Genomic DNA, 19,499 nt, shown 5'->3' on the forward strand with positions numbered 1-19,499 from the left:
GCCTAAATAACATGTTTTTAATTGTGTACCAGTTTAACGTTGAATATTATTTATGATTTTAAACATGAAACTAGTTGTTTCAGAACTAATGAGCCTTATGCCTATATAAACGGCCCCCCTTGTAACTGGTCCTACTTTTTCTTGGATTCAGTATAACTATACTACAAAAAAACATAACATTTAATAAACAGTTTATGTGACCCAACCTGTTTCAAATTCATCTTAAAGATGTAAAAGTGATTGAAAGCTTGTTGATTGAATAAATTTTATCAGGCGTGCTCAAATAAATGTGTCAGACGTCTCTCTCCCCCACAATTTTCAGATGCTCTAATGCAGTAATTGCCAAAGTTTTATCAAATTGATAAATGAATATAACAATTTCTTAAAAGACAAGGTTTGTTTTGTGTGTATGTGCGTCTATAGATATTTACTTATAGCCTTTCTCTCTTAATTATTATTCTATTAACACCAAACAATTATTTTGAAAGGCTTATAATCTAATTATACACTAAGTATTTTTCTATAAAAAGACTAAGCAGGCTTGAGTTAATATGTTGCACAAATAGACGAATAAGTTATCGTGTATTTATAATTAATATAAAGCATAACCATAAGTAAAATATAGATTAAAAAATCATTAAATTTTGAATTTATTTAAATATTCATAATTTATCATAGTTTAGTAACAGTTGGAAATTTCATAAAAATAGCAATTAACAATAATACAAATATTTAGGCCCCCTCCCTTCGGTGAAAAAATAATTAAGATCAGGTCGATTATTAATATTTTGCGCTAAGGTAGACCAAATGCTGGAAACAGTTACGTATACTAAGCCTAAAACAAAACTAAATATTTCGGAATATGGTATATATCAATTCTAAGGACCTTTGGTGAAAGAAAGAAAGCGTTATGTCAACCACACTATATTTGCTACATCCAGTGCCAACGAAGCCTTTCGCCCAATACCACGGGTCATCAGGCCAACTGAGAATGGGCTACAACAGACGTAATGGTGGTCTAGGCGCTATGTATATATTATAAATTTTTATACAAGTTATTTACATATCAGATTTTCGAAGTAAGCATTAATAACATAACATTATTTATTATTCTATTTGAATTAACTTTTCTATCATGAAAAAAAACAAACAACAACAACTAGCGAACCAGTAAGATAGTCTTTCTGTTTCTGGTGCGAGTCAAATAACCACAGCTTCAACGTGGGAAAATTACATTAGTAATTCTTAAAACCCATGACGGAACGAGCACGTTAACCGCACTACATCTACAATATCCAGTGCCAACGAGGCCTTTCGCCAAACACCAGGACTCATCAGGCCAGGATACGACAGACATAGTAGTGGTCTTGGCGCTATATGTATCATCAATTTTTACGAGCAAGAAATGTTAAAGTTACTAGCAGATAACTACGAGTTCCTGCGGAAGGCTGTTGGGCTTGCGGCCTTTTCTGGAATTGCCTGACAGTTTTACAACAATGTACTCATACATGACATTCAATAATGTTCACCATCAATGAAGAAATGGATTTTATTGAAATTTTATTTTTAAAATGAGCTATCATTTTTGTGGAAATTCCGAATGTTTTTTTATTATTGCTCAGCTATTAAAATATTACCCAGTTATGATTGGTGATGATCGGTGCGGTAGTTTCCGAAATCCAAGTTTTGGATGTTTCCATAGCAAGCTTTATTATAATAAAATGGTGTGGACCAGATTAGGCAAATGAATTGTAATCATCATAAATTATATAAGTCATTTACAACTTACTAGTCCGAATTGTATTTTTAGGATAAGATAAGAATTATTAACACAACATTAATCAAGATACTTTACTAGTAGTAGTATTACTAGTATTGGTATTATTAGTTAAAATTGCTCACCAAATATAAATTTGGAGACACGATAGAACGTTACTCTCCTCACACACTTTAGGTAGTTCAGTTCTATCTTTAATTTACGTTGTAATTTGTAGCTTAGTATAGGTTAGTCTAAGTTGGCTTATAAGTTGTATATTACTTACCTGATAATGGAGTTACTACTGCTGCTGCAGGCCATACGATAACTATCACAATTATAAACATTAATAGAACTCTTAATAGCCGTATTGAAAAATTTGTTTGTTTATTTGGCGTATTAATTACTGGGGACGTCAAGTTTTGTCCGTCTTCTTTACTACTAAATATATTGAAGACAGATACAATAATACCAGTATGTATTTTTGTCCACAGTTTTCTAGCCTTAGATGCCACATAAAAACAGAAATCCAACACTAAGCAGATGAATTTGTGGGTAGTTGTCCATAAAACCGAAAAAATGTATAGTGTAAGCCTATTCATGGTATCAGAATGGATTTTGAAGAATATCACAGACCCAATTTTTAGACTCTCTCGGTTCGATTCTTGTAGTTTAACATATTTAACGTCCGACAGCACACATATACACAAAATAATTATCCCAGACTTTGTCTTTTTGTCATGAATGCACGTGGACGAATCACAAATAACGATTTTAGTCTCATACTCATAGTTAAGTAGGCAACTTAGTTAAATTTGAAATTTAAGGTGAATTCTAAACTCAAGCTTACAAGTTATATAACGAGTACACCCACTTTTTCTTCGTTAACCGCTTGTTTATTACCTCCATCTCCAAAGTTTCTGATGGCTCTATGGGCATCACAACGTACGTTTTTAACAGAAAACGAAAACAAAAGCTGCCAGTCTATAGTATATAAAAACGTGACGTAGAAGCTTCGTTAGAAACCTTAGACCTGTTTTGAATGAGCTGACTGGTTGACTCCCGGTGAACCCACGCCAGCAGCTAGTCTCTTCTTTACACTGTGTTTACAGTACCCTTGTGATTCAAATACTAACGCCTCGCTTTCGAGTTCTTCCCACGTCGTAAACAAACACAGTTCTCATAATAGCTTCTTTACATAATAACAGCTAAGCAACGTCACAATAAACTCCTCCGACTTACAATATATAAATGTCAGTCATTAAAATATTACAAATCAAACTGTATCCAAAATGCAACATGTGTTCCGTTCACGAGTTTCAAAACTCTGCCGTTAATATGAATTGTCACGTGGATGTGACGTCATACTCAGTACTTACGGGTTCTTCAGCATATCGCACAACAATCGCATTCCTATCATTAAATTTATATATATATATAGTTAATAAAAAACAAGATAATTAAAAAAATGGCTATACACCACATAAAAGCTCTTTTTGCTATATGGTTAGGTAATATGCGAAACAAAAACAACAAAAATTCGTTGTTCGGCACACTATGACCGAAGTTCTTGGAATTCGAATCAGGAATTGGTTATGTCTGTACTTTCATACTTGAAATTCGGGATTGATTTGAAAGATATTGCAAACTGCAAGTTAAGTTTCAATCTTATAATAGGATATATATATCTACTGTACACATGTCGTAGCTGTAATGCCGCTTACATTGGCAAAACTGTACGCCAATTACACCTGTGAGCTTGCGAACATATGGGAGTATCAAACAGAACTGTTAAAAAAAAATTATCAAATCCTCCAGACTCCACAATTCGCACACATAGTGAAAACACTAACCACTCAGACTTGATTACGAATTTCAAAGTCATCTCATCTGGATCATCCAATATTGAACTTTTAATTAAATAAAGTTTATCTATTATAAACAAACTCCCAACTTTAAATAATAACACAATTTCACTACAATTAAGCCTGTTCTGAATACTTGTAGAATATTGTTATAATCATCCCATCCTTTGTTTATTTGGTTGTCTTTTAATTAATTTCATCCATTTATTCTGTATTTTAAGTACTTTTAATAACATTTTTAAACTTCATATATATTTATACATAATAATCTACCCTTCTCAATATAGCTTGTTGACGATGGGATATGTATATTGTGAAACGTTCAAGAATTAAATGTTTATTACTGCACACACGTGTCAAATGTTCGTTGTTGCTGCCGTCATTTTGTTGTTCACCATTAAACTCTGATGAATGTCGAATGAATCTGTTGCTTGCACGAAGTTGTTGAGTTGCGGTAGTACCCAACCCTAGCTTGACGTCTGGGGGGAGCGTAGAACTATGGTTGCGGTAGTACCCCCCCCCCTAGCTTGACGTCTGGGGGGAGCGTAGAACTATGGTTGCGGTAGTACTCCCCTAGCTTGACGTCTGGGGGGAGCGCATGCGTGGTTCCCATCATATCCAGGGGTTTCGATTTTGTTCAATGGTTTTCACTACCCATTCTCAAAAAATGTTCGAGCGTCAATGACACAAAACGTACATTTATTAAATTAAAAGCCGTTATCAGCAGTAATTTAAACATAACACATTCGTCTTAAAAACCATAGTTCTACGCCTTGTTCTGTGGTGGTAGTAGCTCATCATCTGACAAGATAGTTTTTATGTCACATGTTTGGCGTCCTAGATTCTAAATACTACTAAATTTAATATAGTACAATTATTATTTGAATTGTTATTAATTATATATTATAATATACTGTTTGCTAAGCATACATATAAAGGTTTATGAAAGACTATCTGCACTAACCGTCCCTATATTTTTAACTGATAAAGGGAAGACAGCTAGTCAACAGCATTAAGCACCTCTATTCTCTTTTAACTGATAAAGGAAAAACAGCTAGTGAACAGCATTAACCGTCCATATCTTTTTAATTTATAAAGGGACGACAGCTAGAGGCATCCAAGTCTAATGGAGTAGTGGGATTTGACTGCCATTCTTATAAGACAACTGGCTCCAAAATGTGGGGCGTAATTTTACAGCAACAGGATGCGAATCATTAACCCTAGAATTTATAGTTCAGTCATTACGCTCAGGTAGCGATTGTTAGTAAGACAAATAATACTTTCATGTTTCTTATTCCTTGCTTAGACTGAGTTAGAGATATTAATCTTTTCTTGTGCATAAACTGCCTACGAAGTTACAATACTCATAACCTGGTGGTATAATTAAATATATTTTAAATACAATAAATCGCCTATTTAAAGTTTCAGTGCTATCAGTTACTGCCATCTGTGAACCAAAGTTAGTATGATAAAATCAGTCATCTATAACAACCATTTCACACCATAAAGTTTATGTTTAAGAACAAAGCTACACACTAGGCTATCTCCGCTGTGTCCACCGTGGGTAATAAACTCCGATTCCTAGCTTTATAAGCTAGACCACCATTAAGAATGAGCATCCATCACATTCATATTATGATAAATGTAGATAATAATGTAATGAAAATTTGCAAGTGCTGTTAAGAGTGAATATGAAATGCACCAAACTTATACAATATTTGTATGTTAAAGTAGAACAAGAACGTTTCTAGAAATTTACAATATTCAGTTAAATTAAATAGATTAAAAATATTAACTTTCTTTTTTCTAATAAACATATTTCCTACTTTTCAAGGGTACATAAGAAATTAAAGCGTTGACAGTTTAGGTACTGTTCATTGTATTTCAAAACATAACTACTGAATCTTAACTGATTAAAAGAAAAACTAGCTGAGTAATTCAGCTTAATCTCAGTTTTTCAGTGTTCTATTACAAAAAAACATCTGAGAAAAATAAGACAAAAGTAAAAATGTATCTTGATCTAAATGTTTAACTGTTTTAAAATAATAAACTTCTAAATAAGTTCAACACACAACAGTCTTATGAATAGTACAAATACTTTATTGTTTCCAATAATTTGTAGTTTAATGTTATCTGATTATTACTCCAATTTCCTTCTTTTTTCTACTTTGATAAGCATTATACAGTTAAAAACTGGATTATACAGTTAAAACCATTCACTGAATCATATCTTTCAGTTAAAACACGGAAAATGTACAGAACAAAAAAATATTTTAGGGCTATAGTGAACCCTAAAGTTTAACAACAGATTTTTCTTTATAATTTTGGTAAATGATTATAAAATGGATAGAAAATATATCAGTTAAATAGCAAAAAAACTCTTTTTTTTTTAAAGATACTTATCTAAAAAATTATTATTTTTAATGAGGATATACAAAAATGAAATGTTTTAAAGAATAATATTCAATGTTTCAAAGCTAAAAATGCAAGCTATTTCAGTACAAACTTTCTATATAAAAATAACATTTTGGAGTTAACAGTTTGACTAGTTCTATCTTTTCTTAACATGCCTTATAGTTACAGTTATTAAAATTTGAAAATAATAATAATTAATTTCTATAGTAGTATAAGAAACTTAATCAAATGAATACATGAGAAATTGTTCCAAAAAAAAATTGAAATTAATCGTCGCACACAAAATAATTCAATTTTTCTTTTAAGAATATCAGTTTGATAATATTCTGGAGGCTTAGGTAGGAACAGAGTCTACAATTTTAGCAGCTCCATGCTAAATTAACACTTAATAAACAACACACACCCTTTTTTATATGACATTTTCCCAAAAATTTAAAATTAAGATGTTTTCAAGAACCTGATACAATACCCAATAGAAACAAAAAATGATTTTACTGGTAGTGTTATAATTGGAAGTTAACTTTACAATAAAAAAATATTGAGCAAAATATTTAACAATAAAACAGTGTATAATATAACAAATGATTTAAGGTTAGTAAACTTGTCTGTACATTTACCTAGTTCTCCACATGCTGCTGCACAGAAGTGATCTTAATAATTCAACTGAAATTAACATGAAATACTTTGAAATTATTTCCTGTATATTACAATTCAAATTTCTAATCCAGAAATATTTACAAGCAATGTAATTTGACTTTAAAAGATATTCAACCGTTTCTAATAGCACACAGTAGCTCTCGGGGATAAATCTTGTATGTTTACCAAACTTGCATCTTCTTGCTCAACTTAAACCTAAATGTGAATATCACTGATGGTGAACTAAAATTTAAATTATTTCAGTTTTAAATAAAAGTAGTTATTTTAAATTTAAAATTCAACCCAAGTCATCACTTATTTAATAATATTAATTCTGTGTTTGTAACCCATTTGAATTAATGGTGATTGACACACAGTAAATTTAGTACAAGCAAAGAATTACAAAATTCCTAGGAAGACGTATAAAATAAAATCCTCCATTTCAAAATATACATTCACAACACTTCACACATTTAGTTTCACCAGCAGATGTGTCAAGACAAAAGCTGTCATTTTTTCATTGTGAAATTATGAGTGTAATTATAAAGCACAATAGTTTATAGGATACGAATAGTTGATATTGGTAAGTTAAATGTATAATTAAATCCTCTGGTCTTGTTTGGTAGATAAGAAAGTCATTAAATGGTGCTCACACTTTATTCTAATTTTTGAAAGTAGTTGAATTAATTGGCTGTATTTGTTTTACTGTAAAAGATACGTTTGTTCCTTGCTGAATGCTTAAGGTTTTCATAATAGTTTTTCTTCTTAATGCAGTTGTTGTGTATTCCAGCCTATCTTGTAAAATCTGTTGTGCAAGAAGTAAACACATTGAAGAACAGAGCTGCAGCAAACATTTTTAGCTGTCAGAAATAAAGGAAATACTAAAAGAGGAACTTCCATCAAGTCAGTTTGGAAAGAAAATGGTAATAGAAAGCATTAAACCCTAATTCAGTTTGTTTTTGGAAAGAATAATAAAGTTAATGGTATTCTATAACTGAGATAAAAATACTCAACATATACTTTATACAATATCTAATATAAAGCAAAATTATTTCTTTAAATGCAGTATAAACCATTTACTTCACAACAAATACAACTAAAAATAAAAGGTTTCATATAGTATTATGTCACAAACTGACTAAATAAGACAAATTTTACCTTAATAAACTAAAAATACTCTTTACTTCCCACATAATTTAATAAATTTCTAACTACTATCTAGATGTCAATACAGCAAACTGTTTTGTACTCTTTTCAACTTTAAAAAATGAGTTATTAGAAGGAATAAACTGTTCAATCTAGATTTTTTTTGATGAAAGTTTGTTTTTGAATTTGGCGCAAAGCTACACGTGGATATCTGCGCTAGCCGTTTCTAATTTAGCAGTGTAATACTAGAGAAAAGGCAGCTAGTCATCACCACCCACTGTCAACTCTTGGGCTACTCTTTTACTAATGAATAGTGGGATTGATCGACACATTATAATGCCCCCACTGCTGAAAGGGCGAGCATGTTTGGTGTGACAGAGATTCAAACCCGCAACCCTCAAATTGCGAGTCGAGCGCCCTAGCCACCTGGCCATGCTGGGCCTTTGATGAAAGTATATTCTCATTATCATCATTTGGTCAAATCTTGATGATGGTGAGAACACAATTCCACAGAAACATGTAGACTGAACATTTTATACCTTTTAATAAATCATTTTATTGTGCTTATAAAACTGTTCTATAATTTTTAAAAGAGTCAAAATTAATTTGCATAAGAACCATTCAACAAGATTTATTTTGTATCAGTTTGAAGATAAGACATGCAACAATAATCAGCATAGTTATACACAAGTGAAAATTCTTTACTGTTCCACAGATAATACAATTTCCATCACTTAAGAAATGCTGGTTTTCAAGAAATACAGTTTTCCTGGAAAATTAAACTTCAGTGGCAATAAAGGAAAAACTGAACAAAACATTTATACATATCTGAAATTAAGAAAAGCTACAAATCACTTATGGTTTCAGACTTTTTGGACACCCTGTATATGAGATTAGGTATTTAAAAATACAGTGACCTTGAACATATAGGTTGGAAAATAGTTACTAATATAAGAAATATGTATGATATTTTTCTTTGTTTTTGTCTACTTAAATTAATATGCATTTCAATACCATCTCGTGGACAGCCTTGTGTACAGTGTCCAAAAAGCCTCGAACCATAGGCACTTCAGTGAATTTTACAGAATGTGTTCCATATGCTGTTCTTGGAGACAGTATTTCCATTCTCTTTGAACACTGCGAAGCATATTCATGTCATCCACACTGCCAATCTTCTTAAATTCTACCATGACCTTCCACTGGGACTAACCTTCTCTGCCATACATTTTTAAATAATTTCTATATTAAAAGAAAAAAACATTTATTAGAGACTGGACAAATATCCGATAAGATATTAAATTTTATAAGGAACTGGGTAATTAGATATCACTTTCTTCATTGGTTTATCTCACAATATTACATAGGCATGATACTACTTGCGCATGTGTCAAACATAGTGTTGCGTCATCTTGTCAAGCAGTGCTTTCTACTAGTTTCTAAGCACAGTAGTATTTTCTCAGGTATTAACTACTATTTGTTCCATTATAGCAATGGTTTAACATCTTTTCTGTCAAAGACAACAAAATTTATTTAAACATTTTATCAGACTAAGATACTTGTCCTGTAAAATAGAAAAAGTATAGTATTCATTAAAGAATTTGAAGTTTCTTTATTATTAAACTAAAGTTTAGACAGTATACTGTCTTTAACCAAATTAACCCCAATATAAAATATTACTTTGCTTATATATTTATATGAAGATTAATTACTTTGGCTCACAAGTATTATCCTAATTACAAACAGTTATAACTTAATATTAAAATGCTGCAAGTTTACCAAACTACAATGATAAAAATTGTTTAATGGAATTTCTTTCTGTAAATATATGATTTATATCACCTAAAAGTCTGACTTTGCAAAAAGAACTCTATAAAATAATGAAAAAAAACCTTACAAAATCTTTGGAAAGTGCAAAGCACAAGGCTTAATGCAGCTCTCACTAAGTTTTGTTTATAGTAGTTGTTTGGCGATGAGGCCTTTCCTAAGATTTCAACAACAGAACTAATTATCAGTGATTCAGTTATTTCTATAGAAAACAAAACTTGGTCAAAAATTCAACATTAAATGACAGCTGTCAACACCATTTCAATTTTTTCATATTATTAATTTCCACACCATCTCTGTTGTACATTAATAATGAATTACTTTTAACAAGACACTCTTGTAGAAAGGAAATTTTATGCATATGAGAGTTGACTTGACAACATAAGATTTAATACAACACAGCAGAAGGCTTTCTCAAATCACAAACATGTTATTTCCTTATTTTACTACTTACAGAAATGTAGCTAGATTTTTCTAATAATACATGTTGTTTTCTGATTTTACTGATTACAGAAGTGTAGCTGGAGTTTTCTAGTAACAAGCATGTTGCTTCTGATTTTATTGGTTACAGAAGTGTAGCTGGAGTTTTCTAGTAACAAGCATGTTGCTTCTGATTTTATTGGTTACAGAAGTGTAGCTGGAGTTTTCTAGTAACAAGCATGTTGCTTCTGATTTTATTGGTTACAGAAGTGTAGCTGGGGTTTTTTTTTACTGTACGTTATTTCTGATTTTGTTGGTTACAAAAAGTGTAGCTGGAGTTTTTTTTATTGTATGTTATCTCTGATTTTGTTGGTTACAAAAAGTGTAGCTGGAGTTTTTTACTGCATGTTGTTTCTGATTTTGATGGTTACAAAAAATTTAGCTGGAGTTTTTTTATTGCATGTTATTTCTGATTTTACTGGTTAGAAAAGTATAGCCATCTTTACCTTCAAACTTATTAGAAGTCCCGACATCAATAAATGCCTAGCTACCCAATACTTCCACACACTACTATCATATTTTAACATGATGAACCAGTATGTAAACATAATGTACAGTAAAATAACTGAAATGTATTATTGTTTTTGTTTAGAAAATCTGAAGAAGTACCACTTATTTTTCACATTCAATTAATTAATAAAGCTGTATATATTTCGTAGAACTCTTTTTCAATACTTTTTTCTTAGGCTTAAACATATTATCCTTAGGATTTGTAGTATGAAACTGTTTAACATTAAAATAAAATTTTAAAATTGTACACACAAATTGGCTGAGTTACAATACGAAGAGGAGGATGTCCAGGTGTGTAATTATAAAATTCTAAAGAATAACAAATCTGTTGTAAAAACTGTAATAATATATGTGAGTATGTGTGTGTTTATATATACGAATTTGTGTGTACAGGGGCAGATTGAGAGCCAAAACGGCTCGGGCAAATACTAAAAAATCAGGATGATATATGTATGTTTATATATAGAAATAGAGATGTACATTATATTAGTCTAGCACTGAGACAGTATAACCAGGTTATCACCCCCACTGGCCCAGGCATCACCGGGATTTTACCCGGTGTCCCAATCCGCCCGAGCGTGTGTGCATGCATGCTACAATGTTTAATTTTTATAAAACCTTAGAAAACAACTACTACTACTACGATCACCTCTTATAACTCTGTACGATTTGTATAAAAATCAAAAGCATGAAAATAGTTTAAGATTTATTAAAAAAAGTTAAGGCCACATGTCACAGAGGTAGTTCTGAAACCTACATAAAAATAAGGTCTACTCACCGCTTGTGCTACCTGTTCTGGAGTACATATTTAACAACTTTAATTCATGTCATAAAAGTTCCTTATAATTTGTTTTCAAAAATTGTTTGACATTAAAAAAAATATAAAAAATCTCTTAATTTTAAAGCAGACACTTTTACACGTCTATGTTCCCGCCAAACAGCTAATCAAAAATTGTACAAAAAAAGGAAAACAATCATTGTTACTTCTTTCTAACGTGTGTAGTTTTTCATGAAATGTAAGATTCGATGAATGCAGTGAAAAACACTAGCTATGAATATAGTAGTGATTTAATTGGGTTACATTTCTCTCACCCAAAACTGGAATAAAATACATATATATCTAAATAAATGGAGTTTTTTTTTTATTATAACCAACAAATCTGATACTTGGACGATGATTTCATAAAAATATGAATTCATTAAGATATTAGTAAAATGAAGAATCAAAAACACACCATATTTCACCAGGTTAGAACCAATTAAAATAATTTTTGGATGCCATTATGTAAAGTAACAATAATTATTAGTTTTATACATTTGACTCTTCACCAAATCATTGCATCACAAATACAGGTGACATGTAATGTTTAGCAAAGGCAAAAGTATCAAAATCTTACCTTTTCTTTATATCAAGAAGTTACAAATGACGGAAGCCCAGTTTCATTAACAAAATGTTAAGAAATAACTTGTAAAAATATCTAAATGATATTACAAATGCTACAATATTTCAACACTATCTTAATATCTTAACTATTCATAAAAAACATTCTCTGTAAAAAAAAAACATTCATTATAACTCAAATTATAAATGCATAAGAAACAAGATTTAAAGTCTCTGCTGTGGAAGAACATTGTCTTCCAATACAACATTATGAAAAACCGTAATGTTGGCTCAAGCTAAATCTTCATTCCTTCTTTGGAGGAAGGAACCCAAACCTTTGTCGTAACTGTTCAAAGAACACAAAGGTGAGGATGGTGTGAGGACCCAACCTTACAAAGGCAGGAACATAACCCTACAAGAAGAAAATAATTTATATTTATCAGACCTGAATGACAAACATAACCCAATAAGAAGAAAGTAATTGATATTTATCAGACCTGAATGACAAACATAACCCAATAAGAAGAAAGTAGTTTATTTTTTATCAGACCTAAATGACAAACATAACCCAATAAGAAAAAAGTAGTTTATTTTTATCAGACCTAAATGACAAACATAACCCAATAAGAAGAAAGTAGTTTATTTTTTATCAGACCTAAATGACAAACATAACCCTACAAAAAGAAAGTAGCTTATATTTATCAGACCTAAATGACAAAAGTAAGAATGTAACAAAAAACTTATAATCATTAGATCAAAGAAGCAAAGGTTAAGAGCATATCTCTACAGGAAGAAAGAGATTTACATTTATCAGACCCAAGGTAATAAAAGTCAGAATGCAACCCTAGAGAAAAAAAAAGGTTTATACAATTGAGGTAAAACATAAATGCTTGTACATCTTCACAAATATTTCATTTATTTACGGTCATGGTTTTACCAGTAAAGGCATCATCATGTGCTGGCAAAACAATGGTCGTTAGTAAATTAAGTGTTTGTAAAAATGTACAATTGTCTTTGTTTTTTCCTTCAATTTTCTAATCATGGAGATTCACCAAGTGCTGATGGTTTTAAGTGTCAATTATATAAAAAGGTTTATATTTACTTGTCCAAATGGCAAAGGTAAGAGCATGACCCTACATGAAAAAAAAGAAGCCTACATTTATCAGACCCAGTGACACAAGTGAAAACATTATCCTCTACAAAAAAAAAACAAATTTACAATTACCAGAACTAAGTTGAGAAAAACAGAAACATATCACTATAAAAGAGAGGTTTATATTTTTCAGGTATAAACTGATAAGGTTAGGAACATAATTCTAAAAAGAAAAAGAAAGATAAAGAAAGAGGTTCATGTTTGTCACACCCAATCTCAAATACAGGAGTATAACCTACAAAAAAAAAAAAAAACGGTTTAAAATCATGATGTAAAAATTGATAGAGTCAGGAGCATAACTTTATAGAGAAAGCTTATATTTACCAAACAAACTCATATAGTTTAACTGGTGGCAGAGGGAACTGTTTTAAATAACTCCTCTAACAAATAGTGAAAAAAAAAGCAAAATATTCCAAGAAACACACACACAAAACTGTATTATTAGAAATGATGTTGTTTTAGGTGGGATCTAAAAACAAAATCTCAAATTATGCTTTATCTAAGTGATACGTAAGAAATGTCAGTGTAAATGTAGATTAAATGATGACAGAAAAAAAAAAAAAAAAGACTTCTTTTATCAAATACCTTTAAAAGTCATCACGTACAAATTAAGAGGTTATTCTGAACAATAATAAAACACAAACTTTTGTAATCACAATCCTCCAAGATATAAATACTAATTTTACTCACCTTAAAAAAGCCCAAAGGACCTTGCTTGGCAGTTACAAATTAAGAGGTTATTCTGAACAATAATAAAACACAAACTTTTGTAATCACAATCCTCCAAGATATAAATGCTAATTTTACTCACCTTAAAAAAGCCCAAAGGACCTTGCTTGGCAGTTACCGTTATAAGATGAAAAATGCTCTACATGATAAAATAAAACAAAAAATGTGTCGGAAAAGAAACACATGCCAAAAACAAAAAGAATGTACTAAAACAAAACTCATACGATACTTGTGTCATTTGTTTTAAAAACCCTTTTACCTCTTCAATACCCTTAAAAACCAATATTCAAACTGTACCTTTGGAGTATTATAAAAAACACTTCTTTTGAAGATCGTGATTTGTCTTATTCTGACCATGCTGTCGCTCAAGTTTTACCTCAAGTAACATTACATTACACATGCTTACTAATCTCTAATCCTACAAACAAATGGCAATAAAACATACTATTGAAAACATATGCTTGTTAGGGAGTGAAATAAACCACAGACGTGCAAGACAGGTCTGCTAAAAGCCAGTCATTGTAAAAATCTTAGCTGAAAATCAGATTTAATTGTTCCATTGTAGGAATTCTTCTTTCAGGAATGAAATTACCTAGATGCTAACAAATAAAATAAACTTTTTCTATATTATCAAGAAAATGTCTGGAACTAAATGTACATATGTGGTCTATAAATGCATTGAAAAAAATCTGTACTGATTATATCTAAATAGTAAATACTCCAAATAGAAAAAAACTTGAGCAAGTTACTACCTTACAGGTGTGGGAATTTTGACAATCGACTAATATTATCAGCACATGCCAAATGAAAACTGGATGAATAAAGTTCCACAGACTAGCCTTACTTATTAATTCACTAAACAAAAAATTGTTTGTTTTGAATTTCGTGCAAAGCTACACAAGGGCTATCTGCGCTATCCGTCCCTAATTTAGCCGTGTATGACTAGAGGGAAGGCAGCTAGTCATCACCACCCACCGCCAACTCTTGGGCTATTCTTTTACCAATGAATAGTGGGATTGACCGTCACATTATAATGCCCACACAGCTGAAAGGGAAAGCATGTTTGGTGGGATGGGGATTCGAACCAGAAAATTGCAAGTCCAGTGTCCTAACCACCTGGCCATGCCAGGTCTAAACAAAAAAATAATACAGACAGGTATGTTTCACCGAGTAAAACAAAAGATCTCATAATGTTTATTTTTTGATGTTTTGCAACTATAAGATTCAGTTTCAGTGTTCCGTGACATGGAAACATTGAATTTGCTGACTGTTCACTGAATCCACTTATGGGCCTGTTTGATTAAGAAAGTTTAATTTGAACTTATTCTATGTATCTGTGAACATGTTGGTTAATGACCAAATAAAATTAAATGAGAATCAGTCAGTCACAAGTGACTTTATGCAATATTATTATTTTTTTATCATCAATAATCACTGATCTTTTTGGTATGTAGATCAAGAATACCACAATGAACAATAAATTTGATTATATATTAATGTTTTTTTGCATGTTTAAGTTTCAAATATTATATTTCTTTTCTCATACTTTGTCTAGTATGAGAGATTGGAATGTTTTCTAATTAGACTAATCAAACTCAAACTTCCAAGACTTACTTTATATTCTCCTGGCTTTGCATTCATTGTTCTAGTTTTCAAAACATCTAAAGGTTGCGTCATAGTTGTAGCAATAGCACCCTGGAGAAAGGAAATTATTTGCAAGTTATTCCTGATGACAGATTTATCTTCTTGTTTCCAACACAAAATGTAACATCATAGTAAATGCTAGTACAGCTAATAACCAATATACAAAAAAGAATGATACACACTGGTTAACAGGAAATCAGACTGGTTGTTAGAATTAAGGAAATAATTAACACTAAACAACAGAAATATAACAGAATAAAGACAATTCAAACTGAAAACCAGAGTGCATAATTTAAAATATAGCTAACACTGAACAACAGATATGGTAACAGAATAGTGAAAATCAAAACTGGTTGTCAGAATTTAAAAATAACTAACACTGAACAATAGATATGGTAACAGAATAGTGAAAATCAAAACTGGTTGTCAGAATTTAAAAATAGCTAACACTGAACAACATATATGGTAACAGAATAGTGAAAATCAAAACTGGTTGTCAGAATTTAAAAATAACTAACACTGAACAACAGATACTGTAACAGAATAGTGAAAATCAAAACTGATTGTCAGCATTTAAAAATAGCTAACACTGAACAACAGATACGGTAACAGAATAGTGAAAATCAAAACTGGTTGTCAGAATTTAAAAATAACTAACACTGAACAATAGATATGGTAACAGAATAGTAAAAATCAAAATTGGTTGTCTGAATTTAAAAATAGCTAACACTGAACAACAGATATGGTAACAGAATAGTGAAAATCAAAATTGGTTGTCTGAATTTAAAAGAACAATTCAGATCTGATAAAAAAATAGAGATAATCAGATCTGGTTGTCAAAGTTTAAAAAACAATTAACACTGAACAACAGACATGGTAACAGAATATAGAAAATCAAAACTGAGCCACATAAAAAAGAAATAAACAAGATTACAGGAAAGAATGGTACTTACTGCCATTAAGCTTGAAGTGAAATGGGTGACTAAATTATCCACAAAGTAGTTTGTTTGTAAAAGTGTTTGCTTGATCTGATCATACATGGAAAGCTGAATAAAAAAAAAAATCATTAGCTAATACTTAAACTTTGCTACTTAATTATGTCAAACACCATATTTAAACTCAAAACATAGGCTCTCAAACCGAAAGCAACAGAGAAAAAGTGAATTCAACAATGTTGAAAACTTTTGAACCAAAATTTAAAAACTGTTTAAAGTCATGTTTTCTCATCATTTCAATAATATACTATAGGATTAAGGCTAGAGATATAACTAAGCCAAAATAGACTGAAGTATGAACTAATCTTTTAATACAACAGACACAACACAGTTATAAGAATATTTGCTAGCTACCTTAGAAACATTTTGAAATATTCTTAAGATGAACTTTGCTAATAACCTTTTATCAAAATTAATTTTATTAAATCTTATATACATATATATTCCAATGTTTCTTTGTATAATCTTTAGATAATTTTTCAATCCTTATGCCATACTCCTACATTCAACAGTAATATGTGACTTTTATAAGACTTTCTAGAGCGTGGATCTAAAAAATTAACTTTTGTGACACTACAGTCAACACCACTAACCTGACCAACAGTCATTAGGGCAGCCCTGCAAGTAGCTGTGGAAGCCCCAGAAAAGAGTCGATTAATTCCTTCAGTTTTGTATACTCTCCACAAACCATCAACAGCATGCTTATAACTAAAGCAACAAGTCACAAGAAATAAGAAACAAAATATATACTTATATCACAATATGACTTTAAGATAAACATGATATAAAAGCGTTACTAGTGAGGAACTGTATATTTTCACCATGTTGGAAATTAAAAAATTACATTATAATCAAGCTGTATTTTTAATACATACACGCATAAAGATATATAACTATTGTTAATTTACTTGAAAAGTAAAAAAAAAAACTGTTCAGTTAAAAAAAAAAAGACAATGATTTTGGGATGTACTTGTGATTATTAAAGTAGTTTTCACATTAAATTAGTTGGTTTGTTTCAAATATTTGTACAATGCTACAAAAGGTCTATCTGTACAACTATGTACCGACGAGCTAAAGGAAATGCAACTAACTAGTCAACAGCCAACTCTTGCCTAATTTAATAGCAGGATTAATCCATCAGTATCATAATACATCTATGGCCCCAATATGGAGATTGCCATTTTTTGTAGCAACAGAATGTAAACCATGGATCATCAAACCCAAAGTCTGGTAAACTAACCACTAGGCCACTCTTAACCAGTTACTAAACAAGATCATATACAAATTAAAATGGCTTAAACCCAACACTGAACTGTTTAGCCATTTTGGTTAACCCCACATGCACAGTGAGCATGCCACAACCTTCTAAAGTGCCATTCAAGATAGTATTTTAGGTCAAAGTTATCATCCATCCATTTTACTCTTACATTGCTGATTTAGCAACAACTTGTGGTAGAGAAGGGTAAATACCAGATACAGTGTACAGGGATACTGAAAAACTGTATGTTTTGAAGATTATAGTAGAGAAGGGTAAATACCAGATACAGTGTACAGGGATACTGAAAAACTGTATGTTTTGGAGATTATAGTAGAGAAGGGTAAATACCAGATACAGTGTACAGGGATACTGAAAAACTGTATGTTTTGGAGATTATAGTAGAGAAGGGTAAATATCAGATACAGTGTACAGGGATACTGAAAAACTGTATGTTTTGGAGATTATAGTAGAGAAGGGTAAATACCAGATACAGTGTACAGGGATACTGAAAAACTGTATGTTTTGGAGATTATAGAGGTTACGTAATTACAATATGTAAACTGTATGATGGACAGAAGTATTTTTGTTGATCACATGAACATCATCTTGCAGTCCAACCTGTCAGACTGATGTCATCAATTCAGACACATCTTGAGTACAAATACTTTTGGAACACATTGATTTATTGCGTAAAACAGACTTTTTACATTTTATTAAAAGCTTGCCATATTTCATTTAGATACACGTAGTAAATTTGGAATTATAGTTAACATTCCCTCTCCAATACAGGCTCAATTTAATGGATCAAATCCCATGCAAATTCAGTTAAATGGGGGTGGGGGGATTTTAATTAACATGGTAGATTTTCTGAAAGATTAAGTGCAAATACAAACTATAAGACAATAAAATAATGTAGACATAATTAACTTTATTATATGCAGTGGCAAGATTTTAGTTTTTTGGATATAATAGAATATTACTACTTTTAAAACTACTGTAATAGACCAATAGAGTTCCTGAAACATAATTGTAACCCTTAAGATATGAATCTTCTCAACACATTCTAAAGGTTTTCTAAACTTTACTTTCACTTGTATATAAAAAAGCTTTTTATTTATTCATGAGAGTTCATGACTTCTCAATAGTCCATTAATCTAATGCATATTTTAATAATTATAAAACAAGGCTTCATTGTGTTGTAAATTTACATAAAATAATATTTTAGGGCAATTAGTTCATCATTCGCATGGGAAAAGTTCAATCAAAAATTTATTACCGTATTTTTCGGTGTATAAGACACACTTTTTTACCCCAAAAATGTTGAAATTTATGGAAATGCTTTACGGAAAATGTGTGATGCCTTGTTTGTGGTTGTATTTAAGTTCTTATATAATTACTGACCTGATAAATATATCCAAAAACGATTTATTTCAAAAATAATGGTATGAGATAACAACATACAATTTTTGTATACGATATATACAAGCCATATGTAAATATATTTAAATAGGCATGCATAGTTTAGTTCAATTGAATATGTTATTTATAACAATAGTAGTTTTTTTTTCTTTTAAAAACATAACTATTTATAATGCTACCTAAATAATAAAAAAATATATTATAGTGAAAGCAATGAAGATTTTGCAGGTTTTGAACCAAAGTAAATAACAGTAGACCGTTTTTTTTTATTTACGGTATTTTCTTGTT

General features: G+C 30.7%; 1 protein-coding gene and 1 pseudogene across 1 annotated transcript in view; both read right to left on the minus strand.

Annotated features, from left to right (window-relative positions):
- LOC106466696 overlaps positions 1–3,074 on the minus strand; it is a 111,347-nt pseudogene extending 108,273 nt beyond the window's left edge.
- A 5,971-nt stretch (positions 3,075–9,045) lies between these two features.
- LOC106466698 (mitochondrial dicarboxylate carrier-like) overlaps positions 9,046–19,499 on the minus strand; it is a 22,649-nt gene continuing 12,195 nt past the window's right edge. The window contains exons 5-9 of the mRNA XM_022394770.1: positions 17,128–17,242; positions 16,493–16,585; positions 15,510–15,590; positions 13,978–14,034; positions 9,046–12,425 (exon numbers count right to left, since the gene is read on the minus strand). Of these exons, the coding sequence (XP_022250478.1) occupies positions 12,318–12,425; positions 13,978–14,034; positions 15,510–15,590; positions 16,493–16,585; positions 17,128–17,242 (454 nt within the window). The 3' untranslated portion in view covers positions 9,046–12,317. The remainder of the gene's footprint in view (positions 12,426–13,977; positions 14,035–15,509; positions 15,591–16,492; positions 16,586–17,127; positions 17,243–19,499) is intronic.

This window comes from Limulus polyphemus, unplaced genomic scaffold, assembly GCF_000517525.1.
Source record: "Limulus polyphemus unplaced genomic scaffold, Limulus_polyphemus-2.1.2 Scaffold2347, whole genome shotgun sequence".
Classification (NCBI taxonomy): Eukaryota; Metazoa; Arthropoda; class Merostomata; order Xiphosura; family Limulidae; genus Limulus; species Limulus polyphemus.